At 35.3% G+C, this 26,487-nt stretch overlaps 1 protein-coding gene across 1 annotated transcript in view; it reads right to left on the bottom strand.

The window, feature by feature from the left end:
* Positions 1 to 328: 328 nt before the first annotated feature.
* LOC121425020 (phospholipid phosphatase 5-like) overlaps positions 329 to 26,487 on the bottom strand; it is a 44,652-nt gene continuing 18,493 nt past the window's right edge. Inside the window, exons 4-7 of the mRNA XM_041620952.1 lie at positions 11,985 to 12,048; positions 5,456 to 5,580; positions 1,399 to 1,569; positions 329 to 598 (exon numbers count right to left, since the gene is read on the bottom strand). Coding sequence (XP_041476886.1) covers positions 399 to 598; positions 1,399 to 1,569; positions 5,456 to 5,580; positions 11,985 to 12,048 — 560 coding nt within the window. The 3' untranslated portion in view covers positions 329 to 398. The remainder of the gene's footprint in view (positions 599 to 1,398; positions 1,570 to 5,455; positions 5,581 to 11,984; positions 12,049 to 26,487) is intronic.

The raw sequence follows: 26,487 nt of genomic DNA, 5'->3' as shown, positions 1-26,487 counted from the left end.
GCATATTAATTACACGTAAATTAGCAAAATCTATTAATAGCAATATGCATACACAATAAATCAATACAGAATTTTCAGATCGTGTCCTAGAAAATCTGCATGCCAATTTGTTTAACGATTGCGGAAGTCCCCCCCCCCCCTCCTTTTGGGCCATATGATCTCCCAAAATACCTCAGCCTTCATGAAGATGGGGTTAATATTTCTTGTTTGATTGGGTTTCGCAACTTCCAATAGAGGAAGATTGCCTTTCAAATGAAGCTATTTTGCAATCTTTATTTGAAGCCCAAATCAATAATTCTGGCTACTTACAGAGAATCATTTTTAGCACTTAATTTTGGTCATCAGCAGTCTATTAGATAAAACATGAAACAGAGCATTACATACAAATACTCTATTCATCAAACTGTTTTCACACTATCTATTTGTACATTGGTAGATATTGCACTGTGTGAGTTGTATTCCTGTAATGACATTGCATCTCTGAGAGCATAAAGCCTTGCATAAGATTTATCACAAGTAGCATGAGTGAAGGCTGGGAAGTACTGACGATAAATGGGGTAAGCAATGGCAAGACCAAGCAGGGACCCAGCTATAACGTCTGTAAAAAAAAAGGATAGAAATATTAAAACAAAAAAATTATATGTGCAATATACATGTACAGATGTGTCAGAGTTCAGCTACATATTTTTTTTTAGTGTATTTTCAGCTTTTTGTGTATTTTTACAAAGCAACTTTTACCATGGAACTTCTGCAATGTTTAGCTATTTTTATTCATTGACACTCACACCCCAAACATGCAGATAAAATTCACAACTTTAATAGCAATGATATTTCATGTGGAAGTACAATTAAAAGATATATACTGTATAAATCTACTTCATGAGAGTCTGCACAACCAAGGTTAACCCTATTCAGCCTGCACTATTTTGAAATAGCATATTGATATACATGTAGCCCGGGGGGGGGAGCTATTTTTGCCCCACTCCGTCTGATCTCAGATGATTACAATAAAAATTGACACGCATGTCAAATTGCTCCAAAATTATTCAAATTTATTTCTGATTGATTAATCATACTAATTAATGTATACATTTATAAGTAACTGCCTGTAAATCTTTATTGACCCCCAAAACTGCTAGAACTTGGCCAGGACACTTTTCTTATGATTTGAATAATGGCAATCTTTATATCGTTTTTTTTAATTTCTTACATATTTCCTGATTTTTGTTTTTTAAGAAAATAGTCAGCAACACTATTTCAGTCATATTTTACATGAAATCTATTACTTGAATTGGTAAAAATAAAAATACATTTTATGAATTTCGGCTATATCCGAAATTTGCATTGGATTAGTAAATGAAATCACGTTTGATTACACAAAGTAATCGTCACAATTACCTTCATAGTGATGCCTGTAGTCAGCCGTTCTTGATAATGCAACCATGAGGGCGACATACAGGGGTGCTAACGTGACCAGAATCCTCCAGCCAAAACCTCGTCCTTGACTCTCAAATGTATGTAGTTTTCCGGCAAGGTAAAAGGCTGTAAAGCCAAAGGCACAAAAGGAAACTGCAAGCAGAAACAATTGAAATGGAATCTCAGTGGTACAGTAATTACCAACCGTAAAACCTTTAACAACCTGTATTTCAATTGGAGTAGAAAAATAACATTAATAGGCTTTTTACACTGGATTTTCTTAATCCTGTTCAAGAAAAGTGCATCCCAGGAAAACAAGTGGAATGCCTCTGGCCTTCTCGCCTGCATCACGCGGTTCAATATAGCAGCAGTGCTGACTTTGAATACTTCTCTAACTCGCACAAGATGTTCAGTGATACATGGTTACTCTTATGTCCACTTTTTATGAACTAGACCAATAAACTTACAGAGATATGATGGTTATTCAACAAAAAAACCCCAACATGGCCAAAGTTCATTGACCTTACATGACCTTTGACCTTGATCATGTGACCTGAAACTCGAACAGGATGTTCAGTGATACTTGATTACTCTTATGTACAAGTTTCATGAATCAGATCCATAAACTTTCAAAGTTATGATGGTAATTCAACAGATACACCCAATTCGGCCAAAGTTCATTGACCTTTGACCTTGGTCATGTGACCTGAAACGCGCACAGGATGTTCAGTGATACTTGATTACTCTAATGTCCAAGTTTAATGAACTAGACCAATAAACTTTTAAAGTTATGATGGTAATTCAACAGATACCCCCGATTCGGCCAAAGTTCATTGACCCTAAATGACCTTTGACCTTAATCATGAGACCTGAAACTTGCACAAAATTTTCAGTGATGCTTGATTACTATTACAGTATGTCTAAGTTTCATGAATCAGATCCATAAACTTTCAAAGTTATGATGGGAATTCAACAGATATCCCCAAATGTCATTTTACCTTGATCAAGTGACCTATGACGCATGTAAGATGAGTAATGATACTGGATTACCCCTACATGTACACTGTATGTCCACATTTCATTGACTATGTAATAAACTTTTAAATTTATAATGGCAATTCATCAATTTCCTACAATATGGCCAAAGTTCATTGACCCTAAATGACCTTTGACCTTGGTCATGTGATGTGAAACTCATGCAGGATGTTCAGTGATACTTGATTAACCTTATGTCAGGGCTCGACATTAGCAGTGGACCAAGCCAACCAAAAATGAGAGTCGGGCCACCAAAATTTTGTAAAAGCCAACACTTGGTGGCCCGGTTGGGCTACCAAAGTTTTGATAAATTGTAATGTTTTCTATTGTTTTAGGGCCACCAAAAATATGAAATTGATGATTTTGGTAGATTGTTTGGGCCACCAAGAAAAAAAGTTAGTGTGGAGCCTTGCTTATGTCCAAGTTTCATGAACTAGGTCCATATATTTTCTAAGTTATGATGACATTCTTAACCTCAGGTTAAGATTTCGATGTTGAATCCTCCAACATGGTCTAAGTTCATTGACCCTAAATGACCTTTGACCTTGGTCATGTGACATGAAACTCTAATAGGATGTTCAGTAATACTTGATTAACCTTATGGCCAAGTTTTATTAACTAGGTCCATATACTTTCTAAGTTATGACGTCATTTCAAAAACTTAACCTCAGGTTAAGATTTGATAATGACGCCGCCGCCACCGCCGTCGCCGGAAAAGCGGCGCCTATAGTCTCACTTTGCTTCGCAGGTGAGACAAAAACAAACCATAATTCACTGTTGCTTTTTGGTATCCTTCATGAAAAGTAATATACACTGAATGGAAAGATATATATGTCTTCTTTCATTTGAAACCAATTTTAACATTCAAAATGCCCGCATGACTGAAGTAGAACAATGCAAAGTGGTGACACAAAACTTTCATTTGCAGGAGCAAATAATTTTGAGTGACATTTTCCTGCCATCCATTTCTTACATGTATCTTTTTTCATATGAGACAATATGCGTTAAATATGAATTATGCATGTTTGAAATGAAGTTGCATAAAAACTTGGTCAATTCTACCTATTCGACTTATCATTAAAAAAAAAGTATTTCGCTTCCCAACCAATCAGCAGACAATGGGCTGAATGATGTTCATGCTGGGAAAGGCAAGTCCTTTTATTGTTATCATTTATGGATTCACTTACAAAATGATAATTTAGAGTATTATGTTTCTCAAACTTCTCTCGATCGTTTCATTTGTTGCTATATTTCACAGGGGTGTCAGATTAATGTTTGAAGGGGGTAAGTGTACCTGTTTTGGGTACACTTGTACATGACCGGTCAAGTCAGTGCACGTGTACTGAATTCCATGACCGTGCACACAGTAGCATCTGTGTGGGTGAACAATTATTTACTAGTATTTGAACACAATTCTAGTATTACCACCCTCACAGCCTCACATTAATTTTAAGTTCTCAGATGCTGCACAATTTTTAAAGAATGAAACCTTTGGAACAAGATAACTTGTGCAAAAAACAGACAAAATCAAAGAAAAAGATAAATACAATTTTGAGAAAAATTGAATGAATAATAAGAGAGTTATTAACATTTTAACTTAAGGTCATTATTGTAATGTAGATCTTCCCATTGGCAATGTGGCAAAGATGTGTGATGTCACATGTGAACAACTTTACCATTACTTTATATTCACTTTACACTGCCCCTTTTATCAAATCTACATGTATCAGTAGATCATTACATTCTTTCTACATACAAGTATGAGGGCATGTAATACAGATATTCAGAGAATACATTATGGATGAAGAGTTTGTATCACCATAAGAAAGAGCAAAAAGATACATTTTATGGGCATTTTATCGTCCATCACAGGAAAAGCTAATCACATGTGACATCAAACATTTGTTGCATTGCCAATTGGAGGATCTTCATTGCATTAGTGATCTTCATTGCATTAGTGATCTTAATATTCAAATGCTCATGACTTTATCATTATTTGTCCAATTTTTCTCAAACTCTCTTTAATCTTATTCTTTGATTTATCTGTTTCCACACATGTCTACTTGTTCCAAAGGTGTCATTCCCCTTGAATCACTTTATTTCCACTTTCAAGGTGAAATTGAGATCAACTACATGTAACACTTTGTATATTGTAATGCATTGCTAAAAATGAAAAAAAATATCATGCAAATATAATTTAACATGGTGAAGTTTCTAAAGTCGCAGTATTTAGATTTGCATTTTATATATCTAAATCACCATAATCATTTCTTTTTCTATGTAGCAATAGATCACTAACTTCAAATGCTACAATAGATACTATAAACTACAACTGAATCTGTAAATGGATAGGATAGGCCTACCTCTCCTGTCACAGCAAGCATTATCGGAGAACATTTTCAAATAGCCAGGGACAATGATGAAGAATTAAAATAAGGCGATCCTTAGAGCTATAGCTTTTGTCATAGTAAATTAAGTTAAATGTCTCAACTTTACCAAAGACTAATTAAACTCTTGAAAGCCTGACATTTTCAGGTATGGTTACCTTCCATGAAAGCCTGTAATCAAGATTTACATGTATGTTATCAATAATGCTCAGCTTGATTCTCAAGAACTGAAAGTTGTGACGTAAATGTTCTGACAGTTAGGTCAATGGATGTTTACTTGTAAGCTATTATCCCCTTTCGAATTTCATTATTATATGCTTAATTTGTGCATGATAACAATGAGGAAGGGGAGAAGGAAGGGCAAAGGAGGGGGGGGGGGATAATAATGGGCTCAGGGGTTGGAGATAAGGAAGGGGAAAGGAGGGATAATAATGGCTAAGAGGTTGGAGATGAGGAAAGGGAGAAGGACGGACAAAGGAGGGAGGGAAGAGAAGGGGAGGAGGAAGGAGGGAAGAGAAGGGGAGGAGGAAGGAGAGAAGAAGGAGTAAGAGGAAAGACACACTCAAAATTCTCTTTTTTTGTTCCAAAGAGGAAAGGAGAAACTGGAAAATACTCACATGATGAATGTCCACTTGGAAAGCTCTTTCTGCCCTCATTAATAATATTTAGGTCTCCTGTGCATTTAAGATCAGCCGTCATTAAACCATCAGGAAAACAGCGGGAAAAAAAATCCGGTCGCGGTCTGTAATGACATAAAGAGGATCATATACAAGTGGAGCACCTCTGGCAGTCTCGCCTGCATTACGCGATTCAAGATAGCAGCAGTGATGACTTTAAAAATGACACATTCATATAATATGCTAATTTACGTTCTTTGACCCTAAATGTCATTTTACCTTGATCAAGTGACCTATGACGCGTGTAAGATGAGTAATGATACTGGATTACCCCTACATGTACACTGTATGTCCACATTTCATTGACTATATAATAAACTTTTAAATTTATAATGGCAATTCATCAATTTCCTACAATATGGCCAAAGTTCATTGACCTTAAATGACCTTCGACATTGGTCATGTGACCTGAAACTCGCACAGGATGTTCAGCGATACTTGATTACTCTTGATGTCCAAGTTTTATGAACTAGATGATAGATCCATATATCCTATGATGGTAATTCAATAGCTTGTGTACCAAACAAAAACACTCTCTGCAGTGTACTCCGATGGACCAGTCAGGGTAGACAGTTCAAGAGAATTTCATGAATATTCATACATGTAGGTTAACTTTTGATTTATAGATCAAGAGTCTCTACGTGCTCAATGAACATGGCAGGCGGTGAAGAAGATCTCGCATCAATACCTTAAATATGCAGATGAAAAGTTGAAATTTCCACATTTTTTTAAAGGATTTACAATCAAAAGCTACATGTAGTAAGATCAGCATAGAAAAATGAATAAATGTTTGTAATCTTTCAACAGGTCATGGCCAATCCGTCTTAGTCAATTTTCAAACCCTGTTCAGCACACAACCAGCTGTTTGCAAGGACTTACTCCAAGGATAAGTATATAGATATAACTAGAATTTTAATTCGTCATGAGGACGAATTAGGTGATCTGTCTCTGATTTTCATGATCATGAATACAATCACCATGTTTATTGAGATCAATACGATGCTCATATTGAAAACTAAACTTTTATTACGAAAAGAACATGTTGTATACTCTTGAAAAGAGGGAAATGAGAATATATCAAATACATGTAGGTGTAGGCGATACACATTGTACATGTTATAGGCCTACATGTATTTAAAACGATTTTAACCTACCTAATTGTGCGATATTTGAACTAATATGCCTTGTAATGGTGATTAAGGAACATTTGCGAAAAGTTGAAAAGAAAAAAAAAAGAAAAAAAATTTATGCTCCCTTTTGGGTTCGAACCCTCGACCCTAAGGATGCAAGTCTGGTGCCTTACCAATTGAGCTGCACTGTATCCCATAGACTTTCTACACAAGCAAATTAAGAGGATCTCAAATCCAATTTTGCAAGTGAAATACGGGCATGATCCCGGCATCCGAACGGAAAATGGAGACCACACTTGCGATAGCTTACAATCTCAGCTACAACATACTTCAAGCTCAGAGAAAACCAACCAATAGAAATGGAGATATGGCTTGCGAAATAGAAGAATGTAAAATCCAGTTTTGAGAAAAAGTCATTTCCCATAGAGATTGCACACAAAATGAGCGAAAATGACATGCCTCTATAACTTGCCATTTTTTAGGATGATCCATTCCTTTAAAAGTGAATAAAGGCATCAAATTAGAAAGAGTATGTCCTCAGCTACAACATATTGAAAACTGAGCGAAAATTGACTAATATTTACAGAGATAAAGTCAAATTTGCATAATTATAATGACGTCATAAGTAGCAAAATGGGAATTTTGAGTTCTGACGCTATTTTGATGACGTCATGATAAAATTTCGGGTCAAATGCGACATGAAATCACATCTCCCATCCATACTCTATTCGAATATGAAAAAAAAAAATGGGGGTCAACGGACTACTTTAAAGACCCAGACCGGACCCAAAAATGAAATTGACAAATTATATACCAATCGAAAGCTTATAAGCTACTAAATACAGCATTGTGAGCTTTATTCATTTTCACCCTTCCCAGCTGATAGTCAGGCAGCATATGTCATGATTTACCGGCTACTTCGAAAAATTGGCGAAGTCTGATTTTTCACTTTCATGTGATTGGTGACATCACAAGGAACAATTTTCAACTTGGTGACTAATTTCTAATGGTCATCTTGACCATGTTAGGGGTCAAAATAAAGTCAATAGGGGTCAATTTTTTTTAATTGGCTCTATTCTAAAGAATGACACATCAAATTGTTTGTCTTGTTATACTGAACAAAAAATTGTACACAACTATATACTCTTGACCTCCCATTAAAAAGTTATGACCGGAAATGTCAAAAGTCAACGAACTTTCATTAAATAGCAAATTACACTGAAGGTGTTAAGAGAGCTATTTTTTTCTGAGTTTTTATGCATGTGTGTACTTTTTTATTTTCGATTTTGATAAGTCCATCGTCAGAAGTCCATATTCAGAAGATATAAAGGGTCAAGACAAGGTCAGGAAAAGGTCAATAGGTCAACAAACTTTAATTGGAAGCCAAAATACACGTCTAAAAGCGGTTAGAAGTTAAGAAGTCTTATTTTTCGTGGGTTCTTTATTTTGAGTCTATATCTAAGAAGACAAGGAGTCAAATGTGCTTATTTAGGAACAAAATAGATAAACAGAGATAGACGTCGAATACATTCTGTGTGGTATCATCGTATTGCGGGAATACCTTGAAACGACTTGACAAACCCTATGCCCTTAAAATCTTATCATCTTCACGATGTGATAAGTGCAACCAGGGATTTTTTTATTTAGGAATTCGAGTTTAATTCATTTTCAATTTACTAGTCTTTGATATGTAAAGAAGTACTTATTTCATTTTCTTTGTACAGAATATCTTAATTAACAGAAATTATTGTAATGTATTGGAGTATAAGTATAATACTGTTAACAGAATAAACACATCGATTTATCAGTGCTCCTAGCTCCTAAGAAAGATGCCTAACATTTAATTTGAATTATCTTGCGAATAAGATAATGAGGTTAGGATTGAGGATGATATGTTGGGCTCCAATTGCCCCTCAAGTATGATGGTTATATTATTTCTGACAAAGAAGCAACATCGTGTTGGCATGCTCATTATAGTCATGGGTGTCCATTATGCTGATGTGATATTCTGACCATTACTCGATCTCTGGAGTCAAGAAGGACTACACAATTATGGTGAATGTGCTGTTCTAAGCTTTTAACATTTTGTAAAGTGAAATTCAAGGATTTCGTGCATACTTTTGGTCAGTTATATTTATTTTTCAGTAAAAATGCAAGTCTTCACAATTTCTGGGGGCAGCTGCCCCCCTTCCCGCTGCGGTATAGCCGTGGTTTACTTCAATGGCATATGTGATTATTCTTTCTAGTAACATCCCGGCAATTCAGCGAGTAGAAAAAAACAAGAACGAAAAAGAACAAAAACAAAATCTGCATCTGGTATTAAGTATAGTTTCATTTTGTATGCTCTGGAAAAACTTGATAAAATATTACAAGCCGTGTTAAAGACAGCACATATTCAGGAATGTGTAGTCCTTCTTGGCTCCAGAGATTGAGTAATGGTCAGAATATATCACATCAGCATGATGGACATCCGTGACTGACTACAATGAGCATGCCTGCGCGATGTTGCCTCTTTGTCCGAAATAATATAACAGTCACACATTAGAATTAATAAAGGAGCAGTTGGAGTCCAACTTATCATATCATCCTCAATCCTTACCTCATTACCTTCATCGTAAGTTAATCCAAATAAGAAATAAGAAGACATCTTTCTTTGGAGCTGGGAGCACTGATCAATCGATGTGTCTGTTAACATAGTGCATATATACCCCAATACATTACATACTTTCTGTTGATTAAAATATTATGTACAAGCAAATGGATGAAATATATCTTTACAAAGCAAAGACTAGTTAATTGAAAATGATTTGAACTTGAATTGAATTCCTAAATCAAGAAACTCGAAAAGAGCTTGTTGCATTCAACATCATTAAGATGAAACGACTTTAAAGGGCATTAGGGTTTGTCAAGTCGTTTCAAAGTATTCCTGCAATACCATGATACCGCACTGAATGTATTCGACGTACGTCTATCTGTTTATCTATTTTGTTCCTAAATAAGCACAATTGACCCCTTCATATAAAATGTCTTCTTAGATATAGACTTTTCACAATAAAGAATCCACAAAAAATAAGACTTCTAAACATTTAATTGCATTTAGACATGTATTTTGGCTTCCAATTAAAGTTTGTTGACCTTTTGACCTTTCACTGACCTTGTCTTGACCCTTTATATCTTCTGGATAAGGACTTCTGACGATGGACTTATCAAAATCGAAAATAAAAAAGTATACACATGCATAAAAATACGGAAAAATTAGCTTTCTTAACACCTTCAGTGTAATTTGCTATTTAACGAAAGTTCGTTGACCTTTGACATTTCCGGTCATAACTTTTTAACGGGAGGTCAAGAGTAAATGATTGTGTACAGTTTTTTGTTCAGTATAACAAGACAAACAATTTGATGTGTCATTTGACAGAATTGGAGCAATTCAAAAAATTCACCCCTATTGACCCCCATTTTGACCACTTACATGGTCAAGATGACCTTTAGAAATTTGTCACCAAGTTGAAAGTTGTTCCTTGTGATGCCACCAATCACATAAAAGTGAAAAATCAGACTTAGCCAATTTGTCGAAGTAAATTACATATGCTGCCTGACTATGAGTATTTTGCTTAAGAATATTCCAATTATCGGGCTTCGAACCCGGCTTAGAAAATAGGCTTTATTGTGCTTTTCAAATGCCTCGAGACCGTGACGTCACGTTGTGTAAGAAGCGTCGCAATTCCATAGGTTTGTACACAGAAAAACTGGGTTATTTTTTTGCTTTCCAGATTACGCATTTCATTTTCTTCACTTCCATCACAGAGTGATATCACATATATTTTTCCTACATGCTTAAATTATGAAATCTACAGTTTTGAACTAGTTTTTGCCATATTTTATTTCCTGCTTATTTGGCGTAGATTTCAAATCTATCTGCATTCAGATTATGTATCACAACTTTTCCTGACATAGCAATTTAGGCCCAATAAGAGCCAAACAAAGAAGTCACAAAAAAGGCAGTGAATAGTTGTAGGTTTCCATCAATTTCAACAGTGAATAATTGTGAGTGCCATTTTTATCTGAAAACGGAAAAAAAATTGGATTCATAATATAGAAATGGAAGAAAATACCAATGCTTTTGTACACAAGCCTATGGAATCGCAACCCTCCAGACACAACATGACGTCATCCTTTCCAGGCGACGTGGGGTGCTCAATCGAAGCGTACTTTGGAGGAGCAGTTTCTTTGATTTTTATCTAATATTTCTTAAAATTGGAAGGAGATGTATAGAATAGCTTTGGTATATTTGTATTGTATGAATCATTGCCTTTCTTTTAATATATGATTGTTTTTACACCGGTTAGGGTCTTTAAAAGCTACAATGAATTTTGTATAGGCATGTTTTTGCACATATATTGTCTATGGTTAGTGCACGCAAGCGTGCTGTAAACTTTGATGGAGGCTAATTCCTTTATTACTTGTCGTAGAAGGTTGATCAAGTTATCAAATTGTTCAGAATTATATTATCGGTGCATTGATATAAAAAAAATGGCGATCCTATGTTTTATAGTGCCGTTACGCGCGAGAACGCGCGCGTAACCGTGCGCGCGCGCAAATTTTAGAAATGCTTAAAATGACCTGATTCGTACTCTGTTTTGGTCAAAAAGTGATTTTGAGCATTTTAAAATTTTGACGCGCGCGTACGCGCAAGTCGTGACCTTTACATGACCTTTGATGACATGGGCAGTTGACCCTTGACCTGAAGTTAATGTGATGTAAATATTGTTGATTTTTGATAATTGATAATGAAGATATGATTGATAATGTGATTTTACAAAATGGCGTCTAGATGACGTCATGATGACCTTTTGACCTTGAACTTGTTTCATAGAGATGACATGATAAGTCCCCATACCTGATGATATTTTGAAGAAAGTTGATGATGCAGATTTTGAGATTTTACGCTAACAAGAAAAGGGTGGAAAAATAAAAATAAAGAATAAATAAATAAAAAAGAAAATTTGTACGAAATTAATAGTTGATCTGTCGATTGACAGATCACCTAATAATTATTTAATAACACATACATGTATAGTTTATAAAGCACCAAATAAACTCTGTAGAATGCACAAGGCATGTAAAGAAATAATAATGGTTTTAAGAACATTTTTGAAAGACTCAACAGAGATACAATTGTTTACATCTTCCATAGTATGGGACATGCATGAGCAAAGGACCTTTCCCACAAAAGTTTTGAAACTTTTGGAACCACAATCAAAAACATGGTAAAACTTAAACATGATTTAAGATTCTGTCATAAAATAATTGCTTCCTACAAAGGACAAAAAGCTTACCTTCCAATAATAAGTTTGATACTATTTGTGATCACACCGTTTAAAAGCTCAGCTAGCGAGCAAGCTGAAAAAGACACAAAAAGAATGAAATAAATTCAATGAATTCTTGAAAGTTGGACAAACTCTAATTCATGCTGAATTATTATTATCTATTCATTTGTCTATTTTCCTTTTTTTTTTTGGGGGGGGGAATGATAATCAAAAGTGTGATATTTTCTTCAAAATTCTAGATTTCCATACCGCACCATTGATATAAACAATTACTGAATATGTGTTACTCAAGAATTTGTTACCTTATGAAGGCAAGGAGAGAAAGCTAATAATGGTGACTTTTGAATTTCATTTTATGGATTTGTCAAATTGCAGCATTTCTTCTTTTATTTATCTGGTTTTCAATGCACTGCTTGTTTCATTCTTATCCAACTAAAATGTTGGGGTAGACTCAATTCTGCAAAATTTAATTGTTTGAATTAAGGTTAGGTTTCATATTCAAGGGATGCTCCGGGCTGAAGATATTTTTATCTCAATAAACAGTAAAATTCACAGGGCAAAATGCTGAAAATTTCATCAAAATCAGACAACAAATAACAAAAGTTATTGAATTTTAATCATTTGCATTATTCCGGTGAAACAGTTCTAGGCATGTCTTCATGAATATTCATTAGGTGGGCTAATGATGTCATATCCCCACTTGTTCCTTTGTATTCTGTTATATGAAATTAGTATAAAATTTTTCTACCAAAAACTAAAAACAATTGGAGCGCCTCTAGCAGTCTCACCTGCATTACGCGATTCGATATAGCAGCAGTGTTGACTTTGAAAACTACTATAAAATAGTATTCACAAAAAATACCATTCATATAGTGATACAATACTACGTTCATTGACCCTAAATGACATTTGACTTTTATCATAAGACCTACATGTATGACTTGTCAGTGATTGATTACCCCTACGTCCACATTTCATAAACTATATCCATATACTTTGAGAGTTATGCAGCAATTTAATAATTACCTCGAACATGGCCAAGTTAATTGACCTTAAAGGACCAGTCCACCCCAACAAAAGTTGATTTGAAAAAAGGGAGAAAAATCCAACAAGCAAAACACTGAAAATTTCATCAAAATCGGATGTAAAATAACAAAGTTATGACATTTTAAAGTTTCGCTTAAATTCACAAAACAGTTATATGCACATCCTGATCAGTATGCAAATTGGCAGACTAATGACATCACCCACTCACTATTTCTTTTGTATTCTATTATATGAAAAATGAAATAGTCTACTTTTCTCCTCCTTGTCAAGTGAAACAAAGTTTTATTTCTCCCTGAACATGTGAAATTACCATGATTTTAACAGTTTATGGTTAAGTTAAGTTGGTCCTAATTGCCAAATTTGCAAAAATTGAAATACTGTAATATTCAAACAATAAAAAACAAAAGAAATAGTGAGTGATGGACATCAACGACCCCCTCATTTGCATATTGCTGAGTTGTGCATTTAACGGTTTTGTAAAAATAAGTGAAACTTAAAAATGTCTTAACTTTCTTATTTTACATCCGATTTAGATGAAATTTGCAGCGTTATGTTTGTTTGATTTTTCTCTATCGATTCATGTCAACAATTTTCTGGGGTGGATGTGACCTTTAAATGACTATTGACCATCGTCATGTGACCTGAAACTCACGCAGGATGTTCAGTGATACTTGATTACTCTTATGTCGACTCAAAGTTTTATGAATCAGATCCATAAAATTTCAAAGTTAGGATTGTAATTCAACAAATACCCCCAACTTGGCCAGAGATCATTGACCTTAAATGACCTTTGACCTTAGTCATGTGACATGAAACTCTGGCAGGATATTCAATAATACTTGATAACCATATGTCCAAGTTTCAAGAACTCAGCCTAAATTCTTTCAAAGTCATGATGACATTCCAAAAACGAAACGTTTGGTTAAGATTTGATATTGACGCCACAAACCAAAGCAGCGCCTTTAGTCTCGCTATATGAAGGCGACACAAAAATGACTGTCTGTTATTTGGTTCCAACCGCCAAAATTAGATTATCATGGTGGACATAAGTGTGGAGATGTGTACACTGCATTCTACTGTAGATGTACCATACAGTGTTAATTCATGTTTTAATCTGGGGGCCTTGTTTGCCCCAACAGGCAAGTTAAGTTCATAAGCATCCAGTCAGAAAAAAGAAGAGGGAAAGTGGTGAATATTACAACAGTACTGGTATGCACAATAATGCCTTAAAGAAGTAAACAAAAACAGAAGTTAATACACATTACTGTGTGGATACAGTACTCGTCTCTTTAAAGTGGCGATGCTACTTTTTAAAAAATTTGACATGCTGCTAGGTTTGTGCTCCTCCTGGCCATGTACATTGGGCCAGGAGATATTGTTTATGGTTAAGATATGTGCTAGGGAACTGTCTCAAATACTACACAAACAGTAATCTATTTGACCTTATCATTTTTGCCCAGTGAGCTAAAAACTATCAGGCAGCCTTATTTACCCCATTATCCCCAAATTTGAATTATAAAAAAGGTGGCCTTATTTACTCTACTCTCCCCTATATCACAGTCTAAAGAAGTGGGCCAGGACTGAGAATACAATGGAACAAAATGTGGGGGGAGGGAGGTTCACTCAGTCACATTCTATCAAATTGCCAGGTGTCTGTGATAGAAGGACTATACATACATGGAGGTCACTGAGATCTTGAAAGAACTGACCAAGGCCCTAAAGAACACTATGACTATAGCGCGTCCCAAAAAAAACTATACACTTTTGAAATGGCCGCCAAATAAAAAATCTAGCACTTTGGGGAAAAAGACTCTCATATATGGAAAGCCAATGAAGTCAACTTTCAAATGACACCAAAAAGTTGGAAAAATATTAATGCTTGAGCGAGCACTGCCCACTGAAACAAAGGGTATGAAAATTAGGGTGGGCTGGAATTAGCCTTCCAATTTATTTCAGTTGTTGAGAGGCAAATCATTTCGAACTTGCAAAGTTAAGGGCGTTGTGATAAATTAATGATCAGCCTTGATCAGTTTTGATAGCTTAAGCAAATTTTTTTTTTCAGTTATTAAATTGAACTTTTATGCATGAGTGAACACAAATTACACTTTTGGAGCAGCATTTCAGCTTTATCATTTGGATCTCTTTTGGGGCAGCATTTCAACTTTATCATGGCGATCTCAGCAATGTGTTCATGGGAGTCGGCCAGTCGGGAGAATAGGGGGTGAGATAGGGCTTAAGTGGGAGAAGTAGGTTGATGGAATAAGGGTCAACAGAACATTCAGCCCCGCCCCCTCCCTCTTTCCCACCCTCCCCTCCTGTTGAGAGACTGATGGCTATTATGTACGCGTGAAGTCCAGAGCAGAATGTTGGTTTAATGATTAATTCTGAATTAGGGCATCAACTTTTTCCTATCAATCATTCAATCAACAATTTATCAGTACATTAACTCATTCAATGTGCAATGTGATCAATAAAACATTCATTTTTTCCAATAAATTATTTCATTAATCATCATAATCATTAAATTTTTTTGGTAATCATTCAAACTGACCATCAGCCACCGGTCACTTGGCAGTTAAGTTTTGAAAAGGCTACAATCCAGGAGATGAGACAGAGAGAGAGAGAGAGAGAGGGGGGGGGGCTGGAAAATGGAGGTGAAGAGGGGAGGGTACCTATGAATTTTAATTTGTAAAAGGACAAAATGAAGAGGAATGCCCTTTTAACCAAGTCTTAGCATACCTCGACCTCTTGCTTGTAACAGGTACATGTACCATCACATTACTCTGACTCTCATGAACACACTTCTGATGTCCACAAGATGAATATGCTACACTAAAATTGCAATTCCTGTTCACTCATGCAGTACATTTCAATTGAGAAATTCATGAAATTTGCCTATTAAAACCAAAACTTATCCCACTCATGAATAGCAGAACACCCTTAGCTTTGTAAGTTCCAAAGGACTAACCTCTCAAAAAACTGTATGGCTAATTCCTGCCCAGCCTAGCCAAGCTTAGTCTCCCAGGAGGAGAGAAGTGGGGGAGGGGGTAGAGATGGAGGGAGGGGTTGCTAAATGTTCTGTTGACCTTAAGCCCATCAACTTACTTCACCTACCTAAGTCATATTACCCCCTCTTCTCCTGACTGTCATGAACACATTGTTAAGATCCACATGATAAAGCTGCACTAAAAATTGCAATTCATGATCACTCATGCATTAAATTTCAATTTAATAACGTATGAAATTTTCACAAACAACAAACTGATAACATCTGATCTTTAACTCACCAAATAACCTTCAACTTTGCAAGTACCAAACAAAAAATCTGAAAGAAATTGGAAGGCTAATTCCAGCCCACCCTAATTTGCATACCCTCTGTTTCAGTGGGCAGTGCTCGCTCAAGCATGAATAATTTTCCAACTTTTTGGTGTCATTTGAAAGTTGACTTTATTGGCTTTCCATATCTATAAGTCTTTTCCCCCAAAGTGCTACATTTCTTATTTGGCAGCCATTTCAAAAGTGTATAGTTTTTTTTGGGACGCACTGACTATAGAAGAATCAAACCAGACAAAATCATCAAATGCCCAAGCAATTATCTCATTCATGAATGCAGCACTGGAGACATGAGAAAGCATGACCATTATTATAGAAACAGAAGAGCAGATAGTGTGATTGTGACTACGACATGGGACTAGTAGCGTAATATGGTCAAAGCAGTCAATGTCGGTTTTTCTTTTTGAATTGACTGTCCCTTTGGAGGGAAATACAGAGATGGCACATGAGTACAAGACATCAAAGTACAACAGACTTATCTCAGAATGCAAGAAGACTGGATGGAAGATAGACTACTACCCAGTGGAGATTGTCTGCAGAGGGGGATCAGGACAACTACCCCCGGACAATTACCCCCCGAGGACAACTACCCCCCGGACAACTACCCCCCCCCCCCCCCGGACAATTACCCCCTGAGGACAATTACCCCCGAGGACAATTACCCCCGGACAATTACCCCCGGACAACTACCCCCGGACAACTACCCCCACCGGACAATTACCCTCCCCCCGAACAATTACCCCCAGAAAATCCCCCCTTCTCTCCAGCATCAAGGTTAGAATTAAGCGGGACCTATTGTAAGTTTTGGTCGGTGTCACAGGTTTTCGAAATATTTTATCTTACGTTAATAACTTTTTTCTTTCTCTTTTATATTGGTCTTTCTCCTGTTCTCTCACTTTCTTCTTTTTTCATTTTTTTTTGTTTAGCGGCGCCTTCTGCATCATGAAAAATGGGGGTGGGGGGGCTTCTACCTAAAACCTCCCATTTGGCTATGCATATATATACATCAGAAAATGTGTAAAGTGGCCCTCATACTAAGTTTTCATAGAAAGATTCAACACGATTAGTCATAATAATCATAAATGCTGAATATCTCTGATTCCAACTGATCTGATTTTTAAAAATATTTATTTTGGGTTTAATTTCAGGAAAGAAATCAGGCAAATAGATAAAACGTAAAAAAGACACCTTCACAGGTAGAAATATTGATAACGCGACAATCAACACTAACAAGGTCAAGTAGGACCTATAAACCTGTTATTTTAAAACAATTCAACTAATAAGTAGCTAAGACTTATGAAACAATTGGTGCACATTCCAGATTAATAATAATTATACTTGCTTATATAGCACTTAACACTTACTTTGTCAGAAGTCTCTAAGCGCTCTACAGTATATGCAGCATAATTACCCTGGCTTTAGCAGTGCAGCTGTTACGCGCGCTGCGTTTCAAGGAATAAATTCCTGCCAGGTACCCATTTACTTCACCTGGGTTGAGTGCAGCACATGTGGCTTTATGACTTAATACAGTAAGCTTAAAAAAATTATGCAAAGATAATAACACACACAAGAACACCTTGTAATTTTACCATTTAGCCCCTAAATGGTAAAATTACAAGGTGTTTTTGTGTGTATTATTCTTTGGTGAAAGCAATTAAACATTAAAGAAGGAAATTAAGTACTAAAATTACGAAATTGTAAACATTATGACATAATCAAATACAAATCTATACAAATTGACAATCATGGTAGTATACATATAAGGACGGTTTGTAAGAGTTTATAAAGAAGTAGGCCTATGCAAATCAAATAATGCGACCGAGCAGCGTGAGCTGAAAATATTAATAGTTAGACCATAAAACTGACATTTTACAGAGCACTTGAAAAATCAATTTGTAAATTTAAAAATAATAAAAGCTCGATATCCGAGATGAAATATGTTTTCTATATTGACTTCAAAACTTGATATTTTAAGCTCCATATCAGCTTATATTAAGCAAGATATCAATCTCATCGAAAAAGCAATGCGAGCGGGAAGCGTGAGCGAAAATTTTATAAAGTCACAAAAAGAAAGTCTTCCCTTCACCTTATATTATTCAATCCTGTTCTTCCTTTCATTTTCCTCTTCTTTTTTCTTCTATCTTTCCCCTTCTTTTTTTTCTTTCTCCCCCTTTTTTTTGCTCCGTCAATTTTTTCAGGGGGGCAAACCAAGTCTCAGGGAGGGGCACGTACCCCTCTGGCCCCCTGTATACTACGCCACTGCGAAGATTGCCAAAACGAATGATCTTATGCTATGGTGACATACAAATTATGATCGAATTCTGGGTTTCATAAAGATTTGTAGATGGCCGGGGCGAATCAAGCTCTTGCCAATAGGGTGGAGGGGGGCCGTAGGGAAGTTGTGAGCGAAGCGAACGAGCAAAAATTTCAACATTTTCATCACAAAAATCAAAGTTTTTGATAGATTTCGACATAGCATTTTTCGAAAATGATAGGCCTATATTTCACCATCTTGGTCGTGAAAAATAAGGGTGGTGGGGATGGGGGGGGGCAAAACACAGATTTCGTATTAGTCATTGCTACGCTTTATTCTTATAAAACAACATAAAAAGTGTAATCATCTTATAAGCCCTATTTAAATAGTGCGAGCGCGAAATACTCAAAATCTCTTTCATACTTTGTAGTTGTTAAAATATTACATTTCATTAATTCATTGTAAGCGGTTATGGCCTAATGGGAAAAGCGCAGTACAAATAATAATAATAAAATATATTTTCACCTGAAAATTGACGATTCTGGGCAATGTTTGTGAAGCTGAACAAGATGCTTATGTAACTATACAGATAATTACTGCGAGCGCTAAGCGTGAGAAGAAACTTTTAATATGGTTTCTGGCTTGATCGAAAAGGGACCTGTTAAGAAGGTTTTGCAGTTAGCCATTAAAACGATACATATTTCAACTATTAACTAATGTGAGCGCGAAGCGCGAGCTGAATTTCTGGTGAAATTCTGACCTAAAAAAGGACATTTTTAGCACTTTTTGTAATCATTAACAGTATAGGTATAAAACCAAACAATTGATGCCAACGCGAAGCGCTAGCAGAAAAAAAAATAGATTTCAAACCAAAAAATTGGACACTCTAATCATGTTTTGTAAATCATGAATAAGGATGGGTAATTTTTTGTTCTTCCTACATTAATTATGCGAGCGCAAAGCGTGATCTGATCTGAAACTAGACAATTTTAGCACGTTTTGAATAAAGATGAAGCTGCATATCTCAATATTGTGCACGTGTTTTAGAATCTGGGCATTCTGATATATTTATCATGAAAATCAATAATGCGAGCGCGAAGCGCTCGCGGAAAATACTTGATATTCCGGTATGAAAATGGTGATGTGGATGTGGAAAGCACTTAATAAATGATGCGAGTGTGAAGGACCTGGACATTCTAGGTCTAAGGACATTTTGTCATCATATGAAACTGGTGACAACTTTCTTATTCCTCTTCCTAAGCGCGATATGAAACATATGAAACTGTGATATTGTCGATATTCTTTTCTGAAAAGGAACAATTTAGTCATTAAGAATTCATGAAATTTTCATTATCATATTTATTAATGTAATAAGCCTAATGAGTGAGTGAAATGTGTTGACACTGAGGCCTCAAAACTGGATATTTTAAGCACTTTTGTAATCATGAATAGGATTTGTGAGTTGATATATTTTCAACAAAAATGCGAGCGTAAATCGTGAGACGAAATTTTTGGCAAAAGAAGCTGCTGAAAACTGCTTATCTAAAAAAAGAGCCAATGGAGTAAATTAGAGAGTCAAAAGGGGCCTAAGCTTTCGATCCTAGCAGAATCTTCTTCGGAGGCAAAATGACAACATATAAAGTGGAACAACCATAATATAGACCACAGACATTCAACAGCAACACTGAAAACAGGGAGACAAAAGGGGCATTAGTGAGAAGAGATGACCAATCAGGTTAATGAAGGGGATGAAAGAAAAGGAGTATGCAGACACAAAGGGAAGTTAGTGTACTAGTCCAGGATAGGCCCCATAGAAACTTGACCAAACCTTGTTTTTTACAATATTTTTTGATGGTTTCTTGTCAATTCGAGGGTGCCGATTACGAATCTGGATGATGCCACTCGTGTAACCTTGAGCATTTTCGGCAAATTGGCAAAATCCAATATGGCCGCCAAAATATGCAAATTACCCATAAAAATCCTAAAATTGTCCGCACATTGGCTATGAAATGCATGGAAGCGTGTGGCAGGAGTAAAATACACTCTGAGAAAATAATTTTTGACAAAATATTTATTTTCCTGATTTTCAAAATGGCCGCCATAGTCCATTGTATACTCTATTATGTACAATATGAATAGGGAAAACAAATTGTTACAAAAATGAGCGCTAAACCGCAAAAAATCGTGATATATGAACAAAGTAATATATGCAAATCATCATTACTAACGAGATATCATTTATGTCATAAATGGAAACATTTCTGTATTTTTATGTCTAAAATGGCCGCCAATAGCCCAAACAGTATTGCATACAATGGCAATGGGGGCCAAAAAAGTCACAAGAGTGATCACTAAAATGCATATTATTGAGATTAAACAAGTGGAATACTGACTAAAAACATTGTTAACTAAATATATTATTAATATGCCATGTATGTGATGAATGTTGTATTTAGATATTCAAAATGGCTGCCAAAGGCCCTAGAGGCATTATGCACAATGAGAAAGAGGGGCAAAAAAATCACAAGAGTGATCACTAAAATGCGTATATATGTGATAAATTAATGGGATACTGTTTAAAACACATATTTTCTAACGAAATATATCATTCAGGTTTAAAGTTTGTGTTAAATACTGTATTTTTACTTTCAAAATGGCCGCCAGAGACATGTATTATGCACAATGCAAAGTGGGAAACCAATATTCACAGGAGTGAGCACCATAAATGCAGGTATTAGTGATCTGAGTAAAATATTGTCTGAAAGCATAATTTCTATTAAGGGATATCATTTATTATGCCAGATAGGTGATAGATACTGTTATTGGAAAGTCAAAATGGCCGCTACAGGCCCTACGATATTTTGCACAATGTGAATGGGAACAAATTATATCAGCATAATTTGGCTTTGCTTGGCCAATTGGGGATGTATGAGTGAAATATCGTCTGAAAACATGATTTATAACAAAATATATGATATCTTGTGTAATTTATGTGATAAATGCTGTATTTAGACATCCAAAATGGCCGCCATAATCCCTATATTTATCATGTACAATGCGAATGGAGAAACTAATTTTCACAAGAGTGAGAATCATGAAATGCATATGACTGTGATATACGAGTGAAAATATTGTCTTAAACATGATTTCTAACTAAATACATCACATATTGGTTGTGGAGGTTATGAATGCTGTACTTTGAAATCCAAATTGGCTGCCATAGGTCCTAAAAGTATTATGTACATTGTAACATTAGACATATAATTTTGACAGAATTTGGCTTTGTTTGACTCTAAATATTGCCTATAATTGTGAATTCTGATGCAAGTGTGAAATATTGTCTAACACCATGGTTTCTAACGAGATATATCATAATGTTGTGTATTTAAGGTGATAAACACAGCATTTTTAAATTGAAAATGGCCAACATAAGCCCTTATCGTATAATATACAATTTGAGTGTAGACAAATAATGTTCACAAAAAGGGCATATGGCAGCCATTTTGTATGTAGAAATGCAGTATTTATCACATAAATTACATAAGAGATGATATATTTTGTTATAAATCATGTTTTCAGACGATATTTCACTCATACATCAACATTTGGCCAGGCAAAGCCAAATTCTGATGAAATAATTTGTTCCCATTCACATTAGGCATAATATCTTAAGGGCCTGTAGCGGCCATTTTGATTTTCCAATAACAGTATTTATCACCTAACTGGCAGAATAAATGATATCTCTTAATAGAAATCATGCTTTCAGACAATATTTTACTCATAGATCACTAATACTTGCATTTATGGTGCTAATATTGGTTTCCCACTTTGCATTGTGCATAATACATGTCTCTGGCGGCCATTTTGAAAGTAAAAATACAGTATTTAACACAAACTTTAAACCTGAATGATATATTTCGTTAGAAAATATGTGTTTTAAACAGTATCCCATTAATTTATCACATATATACGCATTTTAGTGATCACTCTTGTGATTTTTTTGCCCCTCTTTCTCATTGTGCATAATGCCTCTAGGGCCTTTGGCAGCCATTTTGAATATCTAAATACAACATTCATCACATACATGGCATATTAATAATATATTTCGTTAACAATAATGTTTTTAGTCAGTATTCCACTCGTTTAATCTTAATAGTATGCATTTTAGTGATCACTCTTGTGAATTTTTTGGCCCCCATTGCCATTGTACGTAATACTGTTTGGGCCAGTGACGGCCATTTTAAATATAAAAATACAGAAATCTTCCCATTTATGATATAATAAATGATATATCTCTTTAGTAATATATGATTTGCATATATCCAGGGCTCCACACTAACCCATTTTTTCTACTGGTCCAACCTGTTCATGTCGGACCAGTAGATACCCAGTTTTTCAAATTTTTACTGGTCCGAACCTAAAATCTACTGGTCCCAAAAAATAAAGAAAACATTAAGAAAAGGCGCAAGTTTATTTTTCTAGCCTTTCGTTACCCCCCCCCCCAAAAAAAAATGAAGGAAAATGAAGGACAAAAAGAAAGCATGACAGAAACGAAGAAAGACAGAAACTAAGAAAGAAGGAAGGAAGGAAAAGAAAGAAAGAATAAAAGAAAGGAAGGAAGAAAAAAAGGTAAAGGATAGATGTGAAGGAAGAAAAAAAAGTAAGAACTAAAGAAGGAAAGGAAGGAATAAAGAAGGAACAAATATAAGAAAGAAAGAAAGAAAAAAAAAGAAATTAAGGAAGGAAATGAAGCAAGCAATACAGAAAGAAAGAACAAATCCAGAAAGTAGTAAAGGAAAGAAAGAAGCAATAAAAAAGAAAGGGTAAAAGGAGAGATGGAAAGACGGACAAAAGAAAGGAAGGAGTGAAAGAAGGAATGAAGGAAAAAATGAAGGAAAGGTAAAATGATAGATAGAAGGAATGAAATAAATAAAGGAAGGAAGGGAAGAAGCAAGCAATTATAAAAAAAGAAAAGGTAAAAGAATAGATGAAAGGAAGAAAAAAAAGAAAGACCGAGAGACAAAGAAAGGAAAGAATGAAAAAATAAAGGAGAGAAAGGAAGCTAGCAGTCCAAAAAAAAGAAAGGAAAGGTAAAATTATATAATTAATAAAGGGGAAAAGGAAAGAACAAGACAGATAGAAGAAAGGAACGAATGTAAGAAAGGGCTGAGAAAAGAAAGGGTAAATAAATGATGGATGGAAGAAACAAAGAAAGTAACAAAGAATGAAGAAAGGGGTTAAAAAGAAGGAAGGAAAGAAAGGAAGAGAAGAGATGAATATAAGATGGATGGACTCAAAAACTAAAGAAAGAAAATATCAGAAAGAAAGAGAGAGAAAAGGGAAATATAGAGAAAATATTTTATAAAAGGATAGAAAGAAAAAATTAATTAAAGAAAACAAGGGAAATTAAAAAAGAAAGACAGTAACAAAAAAAAATCGAGGGAAGAAACAAAGATTTATAAGAAGGAAAGAAAGATAGGAAGAAAGCTAAAACTATTATAAATAATTTATCAGTTTCTTTTCTCATTTAAAATAGCTACGAAAGAAAGTCAGATACCATTAGTGTATCAACACACACATAAATGCATATGTGGGGCTATTATGTATTCAGACGATATCACCCGAAACCCGATCTGTTTGAACCAAAACAGAACTGAAAATTTCTCCTTTTACTGCTTACAAATGACAGAGTTGCTCCAATTTTTAGGAAATATGGACATTATAAGAGCCTTTCATGAGTATGAACCTTGGATTTTGACAGTTATGTGAGAGATTTTTGCCAGAGTTTAGCCAGGCTTCGTTCGTGCAGCCAATGGAGAATTTACCATGTGGTTTGTGTGGCAGACTACATGTACACTGTATGCATGCTGTATAGTACTCTAGTAACACTTACGTGTGATTCATTCTGTGTGTATTCTGTGTGTGAATGCCAGAATTTCACGGGGGAAATGGTTTGCTGTGAATTTGACCATTTCTGGAAAAGTTATTGGCCCAACAATGGTTTTTATTACTGGTAATGTCGGACCCTTAAATCTTGCTATTTTTGGAAAAATTACTGGCCCGACAATGATATTTTTTACTGGTCATGTCGGACCAGTAAATCTTCCAATTTCTGAAAATCTACTGGCCCAACAGCGATTTTTACCAGTCTGGGACCGTCGGACCGCCGCTAGTGTCGAGCCCTGATATATCACTTCGTTCATACATCACAATTTCTTTGCGGTTTAGTGCTCACTTTTGTGAAAGCTAGTTTTCCCTATTTATATTGTACATAATTTAGTATACAATGGACTATGGCGGCCATTTTAAATATGAGGAAAATGAATATTTTGTCAAAAATTATTTTTTCAGGGAGTATCTCAATCCTGCCACACAATTTCATGCATTTCGTAGCTAATGTGCGGACAATTTTAGGATTTTTATGGGTAATTTGCATATTTTGGCGGCCATATTGGATTTTGCCAATTTGCGGAAAATGCTCAAGGTTACACGAGTGGCATCATTCAGATTCGTAATCAGCACCCTCGAATTGACAAGAAAATATTGTATATATAAAAAAACAAGGTTACGCCTCTTCTATCCTGGACTATACTGTAAGGCCAAAGAAAGACCTCAAGCCTAGAGGGATTAAGATATGAGGCAGGCAACATCAAACAGGATCTGGATCAAAACAGTGATAGAGGGTGTGAGGAAGAGATGAATAACGAGAATTAGTGAGAGGTGGGTCAAACAGGTAACAAAGAAAGGCATAATAAACTGGTAAACTGGTGCATAAGAGTGGGGGGAAAAGGGAAAGAATGGAGAACAACGGATAATGTGCAAAAGACATGAGTATGTATGTAAGAGCATTAAACAAACTAAGAGAAGAAAGTGTAAAAATAAATCTGTAAGTATAAAATAATATAAACATATCCAAAAGGAAATGGTGTAACTGATATTGTAATCCGCTGGGTGTGAGGGGAAAAACAGAAGACTATACAGTAGAAAAAAACCAAACCTGTATATTATATGGAAGGGAAGCAATAGCCTAAAAGGGTAAAAGCAAATAAGGAAACTGATGCTGTATAAGGGGGTGTATTAAGAAAAAAAACATAGTAAACATGAAAATAAGCAAAATAAATAAGTGGTAAATGTAAGAGATGAAGGGAGAGAAAATATATATATAAACCCCTCAAAAAAAGTTTTGCAACTCGGTTTTGGGGGATGATATCTTTTTGGTTAATGAAGTATAAAAGATGAAACTGGTATCATTGGAAAGCTGAATTATTCATCTTTACAATGACATGCCATTTGCTGTGATTATGTAATCATGAAATGTGCAATCACCCTGAACATCGAGAAAAGTCAGAAGTGAAATGTTGCAAAATGCATGATTTCCAACAAGAGTCCATTTCTATAGAATTTCCACCATGCAGGTGACAGCGAATGCACTCGGTCCATCCTCGAAACAATTGGAAATTCGCTATTGCAAACGACGCATTTTGCAACATTTCATGTCTAACATTGCTGCGTATTATCATGTCTGTGTATTTCATGATAAAACTAGCATTACAACTGACACATGTTTGTAAAGGAGAATAATCATACTTTCCAATGATACCACTTTTACATATGATGATGGCACACTAAGAAATTTATTAGCACTCAAACTTGCAGTTTGAGTTGCAGAACTCAAACATGACATGGCAACAAATTTTTGCAACATTTCATTTCTTACATTGCTGCATATTTATCATGTCTGTGTATTTCATGATAACACTAGCATTACAAATGACACATGATCGTAAAGAGGAATAATCATACTTTCCAATGATACCACTTTTACATATGATGATGGCACACTAAGAAATTTATTAGCACTCAAACTTGAGTTGCGGA

Source organism: Lytechinus variegatus, chromosome 12, assembly GCF_018143015.1.
Source record: "Lytechinus variegatus isolate NC3 chromosome 12, Lvar_3.0, whole genome shotgun sequence".
In the NCBI taxonomy this organism is placed as follows: Eukaryota; Metazoa; Echinodermata; class Echinoidea; order Temnopleuroida; family Toxopneustidae; genus Lytechinus; species Lytechinus variegatus.
This window is presented reverse-complemented; position numbering and strand designations above follow the sequence as displayed.